At 36.3% G+C, this 15,866-nt stretch overlaps 1 protein-coding gene across 2 annotated transcripts in view; it reads right to left on the reverse strand.

Moving 5' to 3' along the window:
* Positions 1-15,866, reverse strand: part of ACYP2 (acylphosphatase 2) — a 192,692-nt gene that overhangs the window by 162,781 nt on the left and 14,045 nt on the right. For both annotated transcript variants that reach the window (XM_032292135.1, XM_032292134.1), the window contains exons 2-3: positions 10,767-10,783; positions 7,517-7,626 (exon numbers count right to left, since the gene is read on the reverse strand). In XM_032292135.1, the coding sequence (XP_032148026.1) occupies positions 7,517-7,626; positions 10,767-10,783 (127 nt within the window). The remainder of the gene's footprint in view (positions 1-7,516; positions 7,627-10,766; positions 10,784-15,866) is intronic.

Raw genomic sequence — 15,866 nt, forward strand, 5'->3', positions numbered from 1 at the left:
GCAAAGGATTCAAATAGCCAAGGCAATCTTGAAGAAGAACAAGTTGAATAACTTGTCTACCAGATGTAGGGACTTATAATAAAGCTACAATAAATGATATGGGATGGTATGGATACAAGGACAGACAAACAGACCAAAGAAACAGAATAGAGAATCCAGAAACAGACTCATACATATGGCCCATGGGCACTTGATCTCAGGTGGTACTGCAGGGGAATGATCTTGGCTTTATACCAATTCATTAACCTGTACATTTATAAATATTGCATTTTTCTACATGTGTGTTATAATTCACTATTTAAAAAACTTCAGAAAACAACACAAACACATACTATGTTGATGATTAAAACGAAAATAAATAATAGTAAATTCAGAAGAAGGAAATCAATTGTTACAAATCACTGTTAGACTAAATAAGAAATTTTGTGTATAAACCAATCATTGTGATAAATGTGAAAAGACTAAACTTTGCCATTAAAAGAGAGAAACTTTCAAACTGTTTAAAAATAAAAACATAGCTATACGTTGTTTACTAAAAAGATCCTTAAAATGACCAAGCAAAAAATGAAAATACAGCAATAGCACAAAAATAACAGGACATATAAAAAAGAAAGAAAAAAATAGCAATGTAGAAATTTAATTTAAAGACATTAAATGTATAAAGAAAAACATTATATAATGAAAAGGATACTTTATAAAGATTATATAAGTTATAAAACTGTATATGTCAAAACACAGCAACAACAACAAAAATTTTTAACTAAATCGCAATGATAATTTGATAAAAGTACAATTATACAGAAAGACTTCAATATGCCTCTTTTAAAACAAACAGATATAGTTGTCTAAAAAATAGTGGAATTAAATAACATAATAAACAGGTTCAAACATATGTATATGGAAATTTTATATGCTTCAGAAAGAGAATATTTCAGCATTTTTCCAGTTCTCTTTTACAGCAAACTGTTGAGTGCTTCCCTAGCAGACATTCTCTATCTTCCTTCTTGATGCCAAATTTCACCTGCTAGGAGGAAAGGTAAAAATGTGGGATACTCCCTTACCTAATACCACTTGAAGCCAGGGAGTAGGGCTGAGACCTAGTTCTGTCCAACCGGACCTATAGGAAAATTGGCTGGTTCTTAAGAAAGAATTTTCTCCCTGAGAAGAGAGAATCATTGGATGGAAAAGCCTCATCTTCTCTCTGCCTTTGAATGTGATTCTGCAAGGGTGTGCAGGACTTGCAGACAAGCAGAAGGGAAAGCGAAGCAGAGAAACTGACCTCAGAGTTCTAATATAATTGAGCCACTGAACCAACTCCAGGACTACTTGCCCTAGCCTTTTTGGAAAGTGGGAAAAATCAGTTCCTTCATTCAAGCACTTTTATCAAGTATCCTGTTACTTGCAGCCTAAAGCATCCTCATTGAATCATAGTCCCATCTGATCAATCCAAAATACATCATGTCATTTATCATAAGGATTTAACAAAAGTTTTTAAGTAGAAATCTTCTGGACCTCATTCTCAGATTATAATCAAATAAAAATGGAAATAAATAATAAAAGATGACTTTAAAATTTAACTGAGAATTTTACAAACACATACTTAGAATCCCATTAGTTACAGTATAGTTCAAATCAAAAATGAAATTACAAACTATCCAGAAAGCAATGAAAGAAACGTTTTCTACCAAAACCAATGGAAAAGGGAAAAGCTCTATTCGAGAGAAAATGTCTAATCACCTTCATTATTAACTTAAAAAAAAACTAAAAACAAAGGCAACCAGGACTCATGTTGAAGACTTAGAGGAGCCACAAAGAGAGAAAGAAGAGGAAATTAATAAAGATGGAAGTTGAAACTAATAAAATGTAAAATCCCCCCAAAACACGATCAATGACCCTAAAACCTGTTTTTTAAAAATATACCAATAAAATAGATAAATTCTGTCAGGGCCTGATGAAGGAAAAAGGAGAAAAAATGAAGTTATACAAGATTAGGAATTTTTAAAGGAGATATAAGCACAGATAAAAAAGAGATTTTTTTTTTTTTTTTTTTTTTTGAGGCTGAGTCTTGCTCTGTCACCCAGGGTGCAGTGCAATGGCATGATCTCAGCTCACTGCAACCTCCACCTCCTGGGTTCAAGCAATTCTCTTGCCTCAGCCTGCCCCATAGCTTATTACGGGCAAGTGCCACCACACCAGCTAATTTTTATATATTTTTTTAGAGATGGGGCTTTACCATGTTGGCCAGGCTGGTAATCTGCCCACCTCCCAAAGTGCTGAGATTACAGGTGTGAGCCACTGTGCCTGGCCAAGATTTTTAAAATTATAAAATTTATCACAACAAATTTGAAAGCCTAGAAAAACTTGATAGTTTCCTAGCAAAATAAGGAATCCAAGAACATCTGGAAAACTCAACTATGTCAGTTACTTTGGGAGGCTGAGGCAGAAGGATTATTTGAGCTCAGAAGTTTGAGACCAGCCTGGGCTACATAATGAGACCTCATCTCCACAAAAAAGTTTTTAAAAATTAGCTGGGCATGGTGGTGCGTGCCTGTGGTCCTACCTACTTGGGTGGCTGAAATGGAAGCATCACTTAAACCCGGCAGATCAAGGCTGCAGTGAGCTGTGATTGTGCCACAGCACTCCACTTGGGTGACAGAGCAAAACCTTTTCTCAAAAAAACAAACAAAAACAAATATACCAATTACCATAGAGTAGATTGAAAAGATGGTTAAAGGTCAACATTGAGAAGGCAGCAGGACCAGGTGATTTCCTAATTTGTTTCCACTAACCTAAGAACAGTAATTCTGATATTTTAGTTATTCCAGAATGAAGGGAAGGATGGAAAACTTCCTAATATGTTTTATGAAGCCAACAAAACTTTAAAATCAAAACATGATAGAGTACCAAAAAAAAAAAAAACCTTACCACTCTTATATATATATATATTCAAAAGTTCTAAATAAAATATTGGTAAGCAATACTTGACATCTCAGCAATAATTCAAAAGAATAACACACTGAAACCAATCAGAGCTTAATTCAAGGAATGCAAGAGTGAAATTCAATGTGATAAAGTATATTTACCTAAAACCAATAGCAAACATCTTTCTACTAGGTGAGACAACACAACTATTTCAAATAAAATCAGAACCCAAACAGGCATGCCTGCTATTGCTATTATTATTCAACATTGTCATGTCAGGTCTGACAAATGAAGTCACTGAAAAAAAAATACACCATTTTTACTAATTGCATAACTGTATTTATTTTTTTAAAACCCAATAAACAACTAGTAGAATTAATAAGAATATTTGATAAGGTAATACTATGATATATAACAAATATACAAAAGTAATTAGAGATTCCATATTTAAGTATGAGCAACTAGAAACATAAATGGGAATGAAATCCACACATATTAGTGAAAAAGTCATTAAGATACTTAGCAAGAAAAGCACAAAAACCTATATAAAGAAAACTATAAAATCATATCGAATGATAAATTTTCAAATCTAAGCAAATGGAACAACATCTGTGTGTTCTTAAATGGGAAGATTTAATATCATAAAAATGTCACTTTTTTTTTTTTTTTTTTTTTTTGAGACAGACTACTCCTGTTGCCCAGACTGGAGTGCACTGACACAGTCTTGCAACCTCTGCTCCCAGACTCAAGCAATTCTCCTGCCTCAGCCTCCCGAGGAGCTGGGACTACAGGCATATGCCACCACCCCCAGCTAATCTTTGTATTTTTTGTAGAGACAGGATCTCGCTATGTTGGCCAGGCTGGTCTCAAACTCCTGACTTCAACTGATCCACCTGCCTCAACCTCCCAAAGTGCTGGGATTACAGGCATGAGCCACTGCCCCAGGTCAAAACGTCACGTCTCTTAATATCACAAGAAAGTCCAATTAAAAACCAAATACAATAATGGGATCCCAAAACATAAAATGGACATTAGGTAAAAATTGAAATCTAAATACAGTAGGGATTTTAGTTAATACTAATGTATCCATTCGGTCCATTAATTGTTAACATTATGTATCATATTAATGTAAAATCTTGATAGTAGGAAAACTATGTGGGGAGTATATGGAAGCTCCTTGTACTATCTTCACAATTTTTCTGTAAATCTAAAACTGTTTTAAAAAGTAAAGCTTATTTTTGTAATCCAAGCACTTTGGGAAGCTGAGGCAGGAGGGTCATTTGAAGTTAAGAGTTCTATGCCAGCCTGACCAACATAGTGAGACACTACCTCTATTTAAAAAAAAAGAAAAAATACAAAAATTAGCCAGCGTGTGCACTCGGGAGGTTGAGGCGGGAAGATCACTTGAGCCCAGGAGGTCAAAGCTACAGTAAGCCTAGATCAGACCACTGCACTTCAGCCTCAGAGACAGAGCAAGACTCTTGCCTCAAAAAATAAAAACTTAAATTTATTTTAAAAGCATATGTGTGAGACAATCAGGTAAGTTTTTTTTTTTTTTAATTAACAATTCCAGTTAAATAGGTAAAAGTATCTTAAAGTTTAGGGAGAAAACAAATGCCCAAGAAAGCAAATAAAAGAATAAAAAAGAACAGTGAGAGGAAATAAACTATAGAGATACTATAATTAAATCAATATGGTATGCTGATACAGGAACAGAGAAATAGATCAGTGGAACAGAATGGAGAATCCAGAAATAAAATCCAGTTTATATGAGATTTTAATATATGACAAAAAAATATATTTCAATGCAATGGGGGAAAGAGTGATTATTTAGTAAGTAGTGTTGGGACAACTGGCTATTCATCTGGTAGAAAATATTTGGCCCAATAGCTCATATTATAAATAAAAAACAAATTCCAGATGGGGTGAGTGGTTAAATGTAATAAATAGAGCATCAAGTTAGAAGAAAACCTAGGCAACAACACTTAAAATCTGTTTCTTAACCAGAGAGAAAAAACTGCCATTTTTGAGTTAATAAAAATGAAAAACAATTTATGTTGCAAAGCTATCACAGATGAAACTAATAGGCAAATGACAGATTTGGGAAAATACCTGTAAAAGCGATAACAGATGATGGGTTAGTAACCATGACCAATATACAAAGAGTTTTTAAAAATTGGCAAGAGACAAGCAACTTGATAGAAAAATGGGTAAAGGATGTGAAAAAGGAGTTCATGAGAACAAATCCACAGATATAAGCATAAAGATGCTTCAACTAACTAGTAATTAGAGAAATACAAATTACAGCAAAAAATAATAATCACTTACAACCAATCAGATAAAAGGAAAAATACAGAGTGCAATACCGGTTGCTGACAGGATGAGGAGGAAAAAAAAAATGTAAATTGTTTATAGCTGTTTTGTAAAGCAGTCTGACAAATATTTTTACATTAAAAATACACAGACACTTCAACCAACAAATCACACTCCTGGGAATCAATGCAATAAACATAAAATCACCAATAAAATTTTTATTGCAGCATTGCTCTTATTGCAAAACACAACAAACAAAAAAATGAGTTCCCGGCAATAAGGTAATAATACATCTATATAGTGTGGAATATTAAGCAGCCAGTAAAAAGAATGAATCAGAGCTATACCATTTAACTTGGAAGGATTTTCCTGGATGTATCGTTGAGTGAAAAAGTAAGATGCAGAGAAGAGAATACACCACGATCCCATTTTTAAGAAGAAAATATTGACCAAACCCACAAATGTGTGTGTGTGAGAGAGAAAGAGAATGTGAACATGTAGACAAGCAGAAGAATACACGCTAGCTTGCTAACATAGGTTACTTAAGAAGGGTGGTGGAGAATGCAGGGATTGAATAGAAAACATGAGCACAATGGATGAAACTATTTCATTTATGTTAAGCAAATTAATCAAAGACCCTCTACAATGTGGATTAGGAATGTAACATGATTGGTAGGAGCATTTAACTTCCACATAGTCCTCAGTTTTTAAACATTATATTATTTTTTTTTCTAGGCTCCTTCGAATCATGGGACATAGTCTCCATTTTAAAACTTCCTCACAATCATTTGGCATTTTCTCTTCCATTAAACTATCAGTTCTGTACAACAGAAGTCCCAAAATTTCTTGTACATTTTGTGACAATTCTACTTAAAATTTTGTTTTTCATTAACAGTCACCCCACAGTTTATGAAACTAAATTTTTGGACCCCACCTTTCAATTTGAGGTGTAGTTTTACACACAAACACAAGTATGTACCTAAACACTGGAAAATTAGAAAAAATAAGGAGTGGGTAATTATGTATTTGCTGTTTACAGAAATGTCCAGAAAATGAAAATATAAATTATGGAAAAATATGCACAAAGTATTCTATTTTATAAAAACCAGCAAAACCTTAATTGCAAATGCATGCTTGACTTTTTTTTTTTTTCTTGAGAGTATTCCAAGTAAAACTATTTTTAAGTGAAAGAGAAAGCTGCGGAAAGTATTTCTTGTCACAGGTTACATAAAGGGGAGGGAAATAGAGAGGAAAGCTCACATTACTAGTGTTGCCTTTATGCATCTCGGTGTTACATGACTTATTACAGTAAGCAAAAACTATTGCTTTTCTAATCTTAGAATATTAAGTAATGAAAACAAAGATAAATTGCAAACAATCAAATAAATTGAGTATTACTTAGTACCTATCTCATAAGATCTGTTGTGAAGATTAAGTGAGATAATCCATGTAAGGTGCTTGGCATATTGCCCAACATGTAAATGATCAATAAATATTAGCTATTTTTAATTTAAAAAAAAGACTACAGAGAGCAGTGAAAATTACAAAGCTGAAAATACCAGGCTTTTGAGAACGACAATGTGTACACAAGGCACTTTTTCCCATATTACTGAATCTGGCCTCTTGGACTTCAAGGATTCATATTTTGGTAACCATCCAGCTCATTAAACACATTCTCAATGACAGGAAAAGTAAAATTACAATTAGATAAATAAGGCACTCAACAATGAAAAGGAGATGACAATCTTTTTGACTTGAAGACTACCCTAAGAACTTCACAAACCATCCTAAGGCATGGTGCACCAGTCACGACACTTCAAATGAGAGCTACTTGTGCCCTGGACATCTCCCTAACCCTGGAGGAGATGCAACAGGACATACAGATTGGAGAATGATGCAACAACCCTTCTTGAGGCCAGCCCAAGTGGGAAATTCATTCCTAGACACAGAATGTTACTCCCAACTCTGAGAATTTCTCCACAGCCCTGCCTAAAAACGTTAACAGTTTGATTATAATCTACAAACAAAATCTGGTCCATCAATACTCTTCTTACTGCCCAATGAAACCTTAAAATAGCGTCATAAGGCAGGTACAGTGGCTTACACCTACAGTCCTAGCTACTTAGGAGGCTGAGGGGAGCGATCGGAGCCTGGAAAGCAGAGGTTGTAGTGAGCTGAGATTTTGCCACTGCCCTACAGCCTGGGCAAGACCAGGTTTTAAAAAAATAAAAAACAGCAGCCTGATAAATGTCATGTACATGTTACTGATTTTATTACTCACATGGAACTGACTTTGTCTTCCGGCCCCTGCACTTGGCCTGTCACGGTGCCTTTGCTGGTATTCTTCACCCAGCCAACCACCCCTATCTTCTTAGCTTCACCTTCTGTATACTGGTTTCAGAAAAAAAAGAAAAATAAAGCATCAAAAGTCTGAATTCACAACATACTTGATTCTAACATCCAAAAAATGCTAACCTAATAATCTTTTTTTTGTAGGCTATGCCCACAATTGTATAGATGACTTACAGTTAATACTTCCAAGAACCTTCAATTAAATTGTATCTTTTATTAAATTCTACTTTCAGTAAAAACAAGTACATGATGAAAAAATAAGCTGAAAGTGAGAATTATTTCAGAAACAGTTTCCATGATGTATTTTTGGATACATAAATTTAGCTGCATTGCCCTCAAGATTGCTAACACTAAATTGCATTGTTTACCTGGGTTCCAAATGATAATAAATCCAAGATTATCACTGAGAAAAAAAAATCCAATTATGATCAACATAAGGTATTGATAAGCAGAAATAGAGACTAAAACACTTTGAAATTTCCAGTAAAAATGAGGGAAAATCATCTTAAGAAAATTATAAACAATCCCATTAAAAAGTAGGCAAGGACACAAATAGTTCTCAAAAGCAGACATACATGTGGCCAAGAAGCATATGAAAAACAGCTCAATATCACGGATCATTAGAGAAATGCAAATCAAAACCACAATGAGATACCTTCTCACACCAGTCAGAATGGCTATCAAAAAATCAAAAAGTAACAGATGCTGGCCAGGTTGCAGAGAAGAGGGAATGCTTATAAACTGTTGGTAGGAGTGTAAACTGGCCAAACCACTGTGCAAAGCAGTGTGGCAATTCCTCAAAGAGCTAAAAACAGAACTACCATTCAACCCAGCAATCCCATTATTGGGTTTATACCCAAAAGAATACAAATTGTTCCATCATAAAGACACATGCATACATATGTTCACTGCAGCAGCATTCACAATAGCCAAGACATGAAATCAACCTAAATACCCATAAATGGTAGACTGGACAAAGAAAATGTGGTACATATACACCATGGAATGCCATACAGCCTTAAAAAAGAATGAGATCATGTCCTTTGCAGAAATATGAATGGAACTGGAGGACATTATCCTTAGCAAACTAACACAGGAATAGAAAACCAAATACTGCATGTTCTCATGTATAAATGGGAGCTAAATTATGAGAACATGTGGACACAAAGAGGGGAACAACAGACACTGGTGCCTCCCAGAGGGTGGAGGGTGGGAGGAGGGAGAGGAGCAGAAAAAAATAACTATTGGGTACTCGGCTTAGTGCCTGGGTCACGAAATACTCTGTACAATAAACCCCTATGACATGAGTTTACCTATAACAAACCTATACATGTACCCCTGAACCTAAAATAAGTTTTCTTTAAAAAAAAAAGAAACAAAATTAAACTAGCGAGAACACTAGCATAAGCATGTTGGTTTGCAGAGTTATTGTAAGATTAAGATTCTGATGTTTTCTGTTGGCTCTGGACTTGGCACAGAAATGTTATAATTGTCTCTGGGTAAATTTATCTCTCCTATTATTACTAACAGTCTTTTAAAAATTCCTTTTTCTAGCTCCAAATTCAGTTATGCTACATAAGTAGCAACATTTTGATTTTGAATTATTTTAACAACATCATACTAAAATTCCTGTTGATCCAGTCTCCTAGAGCTTTTTTGGCAGGGGATGGAGTTTCGCTCTTGTCACCCAGGCTGGAGTGCAGTGGTGCGATCTCGACTCACTGCAACCTCTGCCTCCCAAGTTCAAGTGATTCTCCTGCCTGAGCCTCCTGAGTAGCGAGGATTACAGGCATCCACCACCATGCCCAGCTAATTTTTTTATCTTTAGCAGAGATGGGATTTCACCATGTTGGCCAGGCTGGTCTTGAACTGCTGACCTCAGGTAATCCACCCGCCTTGGCTTCCAAAAGTGTTGGGATTACAGGCATATTCCGACACATTTGGCCTTAGAACTTTTCAAAAACATACTCTTCTCCTGTATGGAGGCCAGGGCGATCAACATCTCTACATCCCACATCCCCAACTGTATGAAACAACACAAATCAAAATGGTAACAGCTAAGACTGATGTAAGAGGTAGCCCTGAAAATAAGTCACTTTCTTAACAGATAATAATGAAAAGGGAGACAATCTGAATTTTGGGGTATGGGGCTGCCTCATAATTCAGAGACTTTACTGACAGGAACATATTGGAGCCCTCAGGGGTTTGGAACCAGGGACCTCATCTAGAGACCCAGCTCAGATAGTAGGTGAAAATGCATGCCACATTTAACTTGTAGGAAAGGAGTACTTAAAAAAATTAAAAATTTAAAAGTATCATGGAGCCAGGCATGGTAGTTCATGCCTATAATCCCAGCACTTTGGGAGGCCAAGATGGGAGGTCAGGAGTTCAAGACCAGCCTAGGCAACATGGTGAAACACGGTCTCTACTAAAAATAAAAAAAAATTAGCCAGGTCCAGCATGGTGGCTCACACCTGTAATTCCAGCACTCTGGGAGGCTGAGGTGTATGGATCACTTGAGGCTAGGTGTTCAAGACCAACCTGGCCAACACGGTGAAAGGCCATCTCTACTAAAAATAAAAAAAGTAGCTGGACGTGGTGGTGGGCACCTTTAATCCCAGCTAGTTGGGAGGCTGAGGCAGGAGAATTGCTTGAGCCTGGGAAGCGGAGGCTGTGGTGAGCCAAAATTGCGCCACTACACTACAGCCTAGGAAACAAAGTGAGACTCTGTCTCAAAAATAAATAAATAAATAAATAAATAAATTCAACATGGAGCTTAAACTGCTAAATCCTGGGAACCACTTCCTTATGCAACATTTAGCGTGTTTTGTTTTGCAATGCACCGTATGTCCCTTTGTCCAGAGTATTTCTTCCACCCAGAACATGTGGAAAATCCCATACTTTGTATTCAATACGCCTAATCAAAGCATTTCATTAAAACCACCCCAACAGAGGTTCTTTTGAATAGATGTTAAGTAAATACTAAGAAGGATATAATGTTTTAGCATTAATAAATATCTCAATCAGTAATTTTAAAGAAATACATATATTTCTTCATTTACTCCCCAAGGACAGGGAGTAAACAGTAGACTAGCACTGACTGGAAACTGCCCTATCTCTGTAATTGGGAATAACAGTGGGAAAAAACATGGCAAAATAATAAAGATTTTTTGACTTACCATTCTGAAGCAAACACCTGTATAAAAGAAGAACAAAAAAATTGTCAGCTTGTCTACCTTAAAAAGTTATAAATTTTCTGACTTAACTTTTATCTAGGTAGTCCCCATTTATCCTTGGTTTCACCTTCTGCAGTTTTAATTAACCCTCAATCAACTGTGGCCCTATAATATTAAATTTAAAATTCCAGAAATAAACAATTCATAAGTTTTAAATAGAACACTTTCTGAGTAGCATAGTGAAATTTCACGCTGTGCCACCCATGAATCATGCCTTTGTCCAGCAGATCCATACCGTAGACCCTCCCTGCCCGTTGGTCACTAAGTAGTAGTCCTCTTGGATATCAGATCGACTGACTTGGTGGTACTGCAGTGCTTGTGTTCAAGTCACCCTTATTTTACTTAATGATGACCCCCAAAGCACAAGGGTAGTGATGCTGGCAAATGTGCCAAAGAGAAACCATAACGTGCTTCCGTTAAGCGAAAAGGTGAAAATTCTCAACTTAATGAGGAAAGAAAAAATTGTATGCTGATGCTGCTAAGATCTAAATTAAAAACAAATCTTCTGTCCATGAAACTGTGAAGAAGAAAAAAGAAATTTGTGCTAGTTTTCCTGTTACATCACAAACTGTAAAAGTTATAGCCACAATGTGTGATAAATGCTTAGGATATACAGGGTTCTAAACTATCCACAGTTTCAGGCATCCACTGGGGTTCTTGGACTGAATCCCCCGAGAATAAGGGAGGATTCTTGTATTTATTAAATGGTAAGTACATAAAATAAATAAAATGTTTAATATCTGAATGCATTTAGAAAGTATTTTTAAAAATTAGTTTCTTTTAAAATGAAAAGAGAAAAGGAAGACTTTTTGGAGAAAAATAGTAACATCCTGAATCCAAAGTATAATAAAATGCTGAACTGCATACTCATTCTGTTTTTAAATGCTAAATAAAACAAAATGCTTATTACAGATACAGTTGAGTATATTCGGCACAAGATTTAGCTGTACTGAACTTTTAAGATATCTTCTTAAAATATAAGGACTAAATGCAAATTTAAATATAATAAAACATTTGTGTTTTTATTTTATTTCTAGTTATGGAACCAATGAAACTTACATCATGAAATGATACGCTTGACCATAACGTGGCTTCTGAAGCCTCAGTTCTTTTATTTACTTATTTACTTACTTACTTATTTATTTATTTTAGAGACAGGATCTTGCTCTGTGCCCAGGCTGGAATACAGTAGTGCAATCATAGCTCCCTGCACCCTCGAACTCCTGGGCTCAAGGGATCCTCCTGCCTCGCCTTCTGAGTAGCTCAGACTACAGGCATAAGCCACTCTGCCTGGCCGTGAAGCCTCAATACTAAAGGAAATGAACTTAAATGGAAATGATTCTTGGAATCTCTATAGTGTAGATTACATTACGTTCATACTTCAAACCATGTAGATTGGGAAGTATTGTTGGTCTTGGTTACATTTTCCCTGTCTAGACCAATAAGCTGTTCTATGCTGGCCAACTATGATGGTATCTTATATTTTGCTTACCCAGCCTGCAAAACTATGGAAGCCTCATCTCAGACAGAGGTCAAAAAGACTATGGGAGTTCACACTTTGGGGTGTTTGAAACCAAACATTGATACATAGAGAACTGGGCCCTAAAGTGGGGGTAACACAAGAGGCAAGCTAGTTCCAAATTATCAGAGATATGCATTTATGATATGGGACCCTTTTAGGGAAAAGCCTTCCTACATCTCTCCTGGGAATTGCAGCAATGACCCTAAATAACAGATCTCAAGTCCTTCCTGCAAATTGCAACTTGGAAAACTCTTGATCCAAAAGGATGAATTAGAACAGGCTTCTCTGGGATAGATATGCCCCACATGTGAGCTCCTACTTGAGAGTTGATTAAAATAGGCCTATGTTTTAAAGAAACATCAGGAATGTATCAGGTGCAGAAATTCAGAACTTGTTAGTACCTATTGTAACTTAGTTTTAATTTCTACCTAGAACACATGGTAAATTTGGAAATTTGCTTGCCAGTACTCAAGAAGCCAAATGACAGGGGAAAAAAAAAAAAAAAAAAAAGCTTAAGTTTAGAGGAGACGGCATAGCAATTAAAAAACACTGGGAATGGATCAACAACTATGATGGATCCACGCAATGGAATACCATGCCGTTGCAGCAATGAAAGGGAATACAAGCAACAACATGTATGAATCACAAATGCATTATGCTAAGTAAAAGAGGCCAGACTCACACATACTGTGTAATTCTACTTTGTGGAAAAGGCAAAACTATAAGGACAGAAAATTGATTATCAGTTGCCAAGGGCCAGGAGTAGAGGGGACAGTGCTACAACGGGGGGATGGAGATCTTCGGGGTGACGGGACTGTTCTATATTTCAATTGTGGTGATGATTACATGCATGTATGCATTTGTTAAAAATTCATCGGGGCAGGCGTGGTGGCTCATGCCTGTAATCCCAGCACTTTAGAAGGCCAAGGCAGGCAGATCACCTGAGGCGTTCAAGACCAGCCTGGCCAACATGGTAAAATCTCATCTTTACAAAAATACAAATATTAGCCAGTCATGATGGCGGGCACCTGTAATCCCAGCTACTCGGGAGGCTGAGGCATGAGACTCACTTGAACCCAGAAGGCAGAAGTTGTAGTGAGCCGAGATCATGCCACTGCACTCCAGCCTGGGCAACAGAGTGAGACTCTGCCTCAAAAAAAAAAAGTTCATTTAATTGTACATTATAAAAGGTGAATGTTGCTTAATTTATATTCTATCTCAATTGAAAAATAATCAGAAAAAATACACTGGTAAGTCACATTGGTAACTCACAGAGTTGAAAAGGTGTTGATTCTATACACAGCAATTGAGCCTGGTTAAGAGGATACAGAAGAAAGGACCAGTAGCTTAGATATTTTATGCAGTTTTATAAGCAGATTTATAATTTCCTGATTTATAATATCCTGATGGTAGCATACTGTGGTACCAAACAAATATGAAGAAAAAAAAAGCAGCAAAGCAATAAAGACAGGATAGTATCACAAATGGAATTTTTATAGGGCTATAAAAATATTTCAAAAGATAGATGTTTAATGTGGAGGAATGATGGGTGGAAAGTATTGATCTGAAAGAGAATCAGAAAGGCAATCTGTTATATAGATGGAGGAAAAGACATTACCTAGTCATTATAAAAGGAAATGGCAGAAAATTCCAGAAACTTCAGGTCAGGCAGACCATGTAGAAGAGAGAGATAAAACGAGAGAGAAGACAGGCTTTACTGTGCAGGCAAAGGGGTGCAGTCTTTTTATCATAAGACTAAGGGGATCCCAGAACATAGTAAGACACTGACAAAGTAAGTAGACTGAAGGTTTTGGTCAAAGCTGTATTGTGTATATTCCCCTCTGAGTTCCTCGACAGTTAACAGTCTCGAATATTACATTATGGAAAGAAAAAGCACATGCAAAGGCAGTAAACAGAAATTAGAAACACGTGGTCCATCTCTTTCCCATTAAAAGAGTGGCCCATGAAACAGCATCACCTGAGAGGTTTTTTTTTTTTTAGAAAAAAAAAAATTCTTGAGCCCCTCCTCGAACCTATACTCTACAGGTGGAGCCCAGTAATCTGGCTTTCACGTGCTTTCCAGGTGATTCTTATGCCCACTAAAGTTTAGAGCCGATGGCTGACTCCCCCTTAAAGAAAGGTCTGAGAGAGATTTGAAAGGGTTTATATTTCAGGTCAATAATTGCAACACAAAGGAGAAAATTACAATCTTGTAGGGTACCACCACAGATCTAATGCATGCTCCGTCACACTGTTCAAGCTGGTGTTGGTAATAACTCGGGTATTTGCATGACATTGTTGCCTCACCTTTTTTTCACAAGTCAAAAGTACTACATAATAGAAACCACGGATGATAAAAAGGCAAAACTCCCTCCTGCACCCTAAAGAGACCTGATGTAGGTGCAGCCTAGGCAGCCTGTCACATAGATTTCTCCTTTCATCTGTACCGCTTACTACTAGAAATACTGGAGCTGCCCAAAGAGGGAAAGTGACAACATGCCTCTTAGTGAAGAACAACGAACGTCCTTTCAACATTTAGGAGCCCTGAGCAGCCCTTCCACCGTCTATTCACTGATGATGACAAAGACCATTAGCTTATGGTGATAGGGTTTGAAAAAATTTTTAAAGTGGAATCAAACACAGATATTCCACTATGTGTTGCAGTGTTAAGGAAATTACCTACTCCAATTTATTGATGTAATATTCACACAAACATAATCTAAGAATTAGTTAATTCAGATGCATTTAACAGGCACATAGTTAACCGTTGATTATTCACTTAACATTTTTCAGTTGTCTAATTTTTTATTTTTTTGTTCTTAGTTTCAATTGCCTAATTTTATAAGACACAGTCTTTGCATCTAAGAGATTACAATCTAGTGGGAAAGATGGACAAATAAACTGGCAGTTAAATATGGCAATTAAAATAACGGACAATTTGAAGCTGTAAAATGCATAAACCTAGCTACAAATTAGAGGTTATAGCACAGCCACATGACAGACAATCAATCACTCATGGGTGATTTTAGGGCAGGTTTGTTGAAAAACTGGTCTTAGAGCTGAGACTTCAATGATGAGAAAAATTAGTAAGATGAGAATAGAACATTACAGATAGAAGAGCATGTTCAAAGGCCCGAGGTTTGAGATCAGGGCATGTCTGGATACCACACATAGTTAAATATTCAAACCCATGCGTTGTACTCATCTTCTAAATTATTTCTAGGCCTTAGTCATTACTGAAGACTTAACTGAAAAATAGTTTAATTCTGTACCAACTGTGTCTAGAAGAATGGGCGATGTTTTTTATACCTAAAGTTATCATCTTTCAACTCATCTACTATAAGAACTTCTTTAGCCTCCCTGCTTCCAGTTCTGCCCTCCTACACTGTATTCTCCATAAAGCAGCCAACATGGCTTTCTTTTCTTAAGTAAAATAAAATCATTTCCTTTCCCAGCTTAAAAGCCTTCAGGGGCTCCCATTACACTGGAAATGAAGTGTATTCTGCTTGCCACAGCCTCCT

Source organism: Sapajus apella, unplaced genomic scaffold (assembly GCF_009761245.1).
Source record: "Sapajus apella isolate SASKATOON/1434 unplaced genomic scaffold, GSC_monkey_1.0 scaffold26, whole genome shotgun sequence".
Classification (NCBI taxonomy): Eukaryota; Metazoa; Chordata; class Mammalia; order Primates; family Cebidae; genus Sapajus; species Sapajus apella.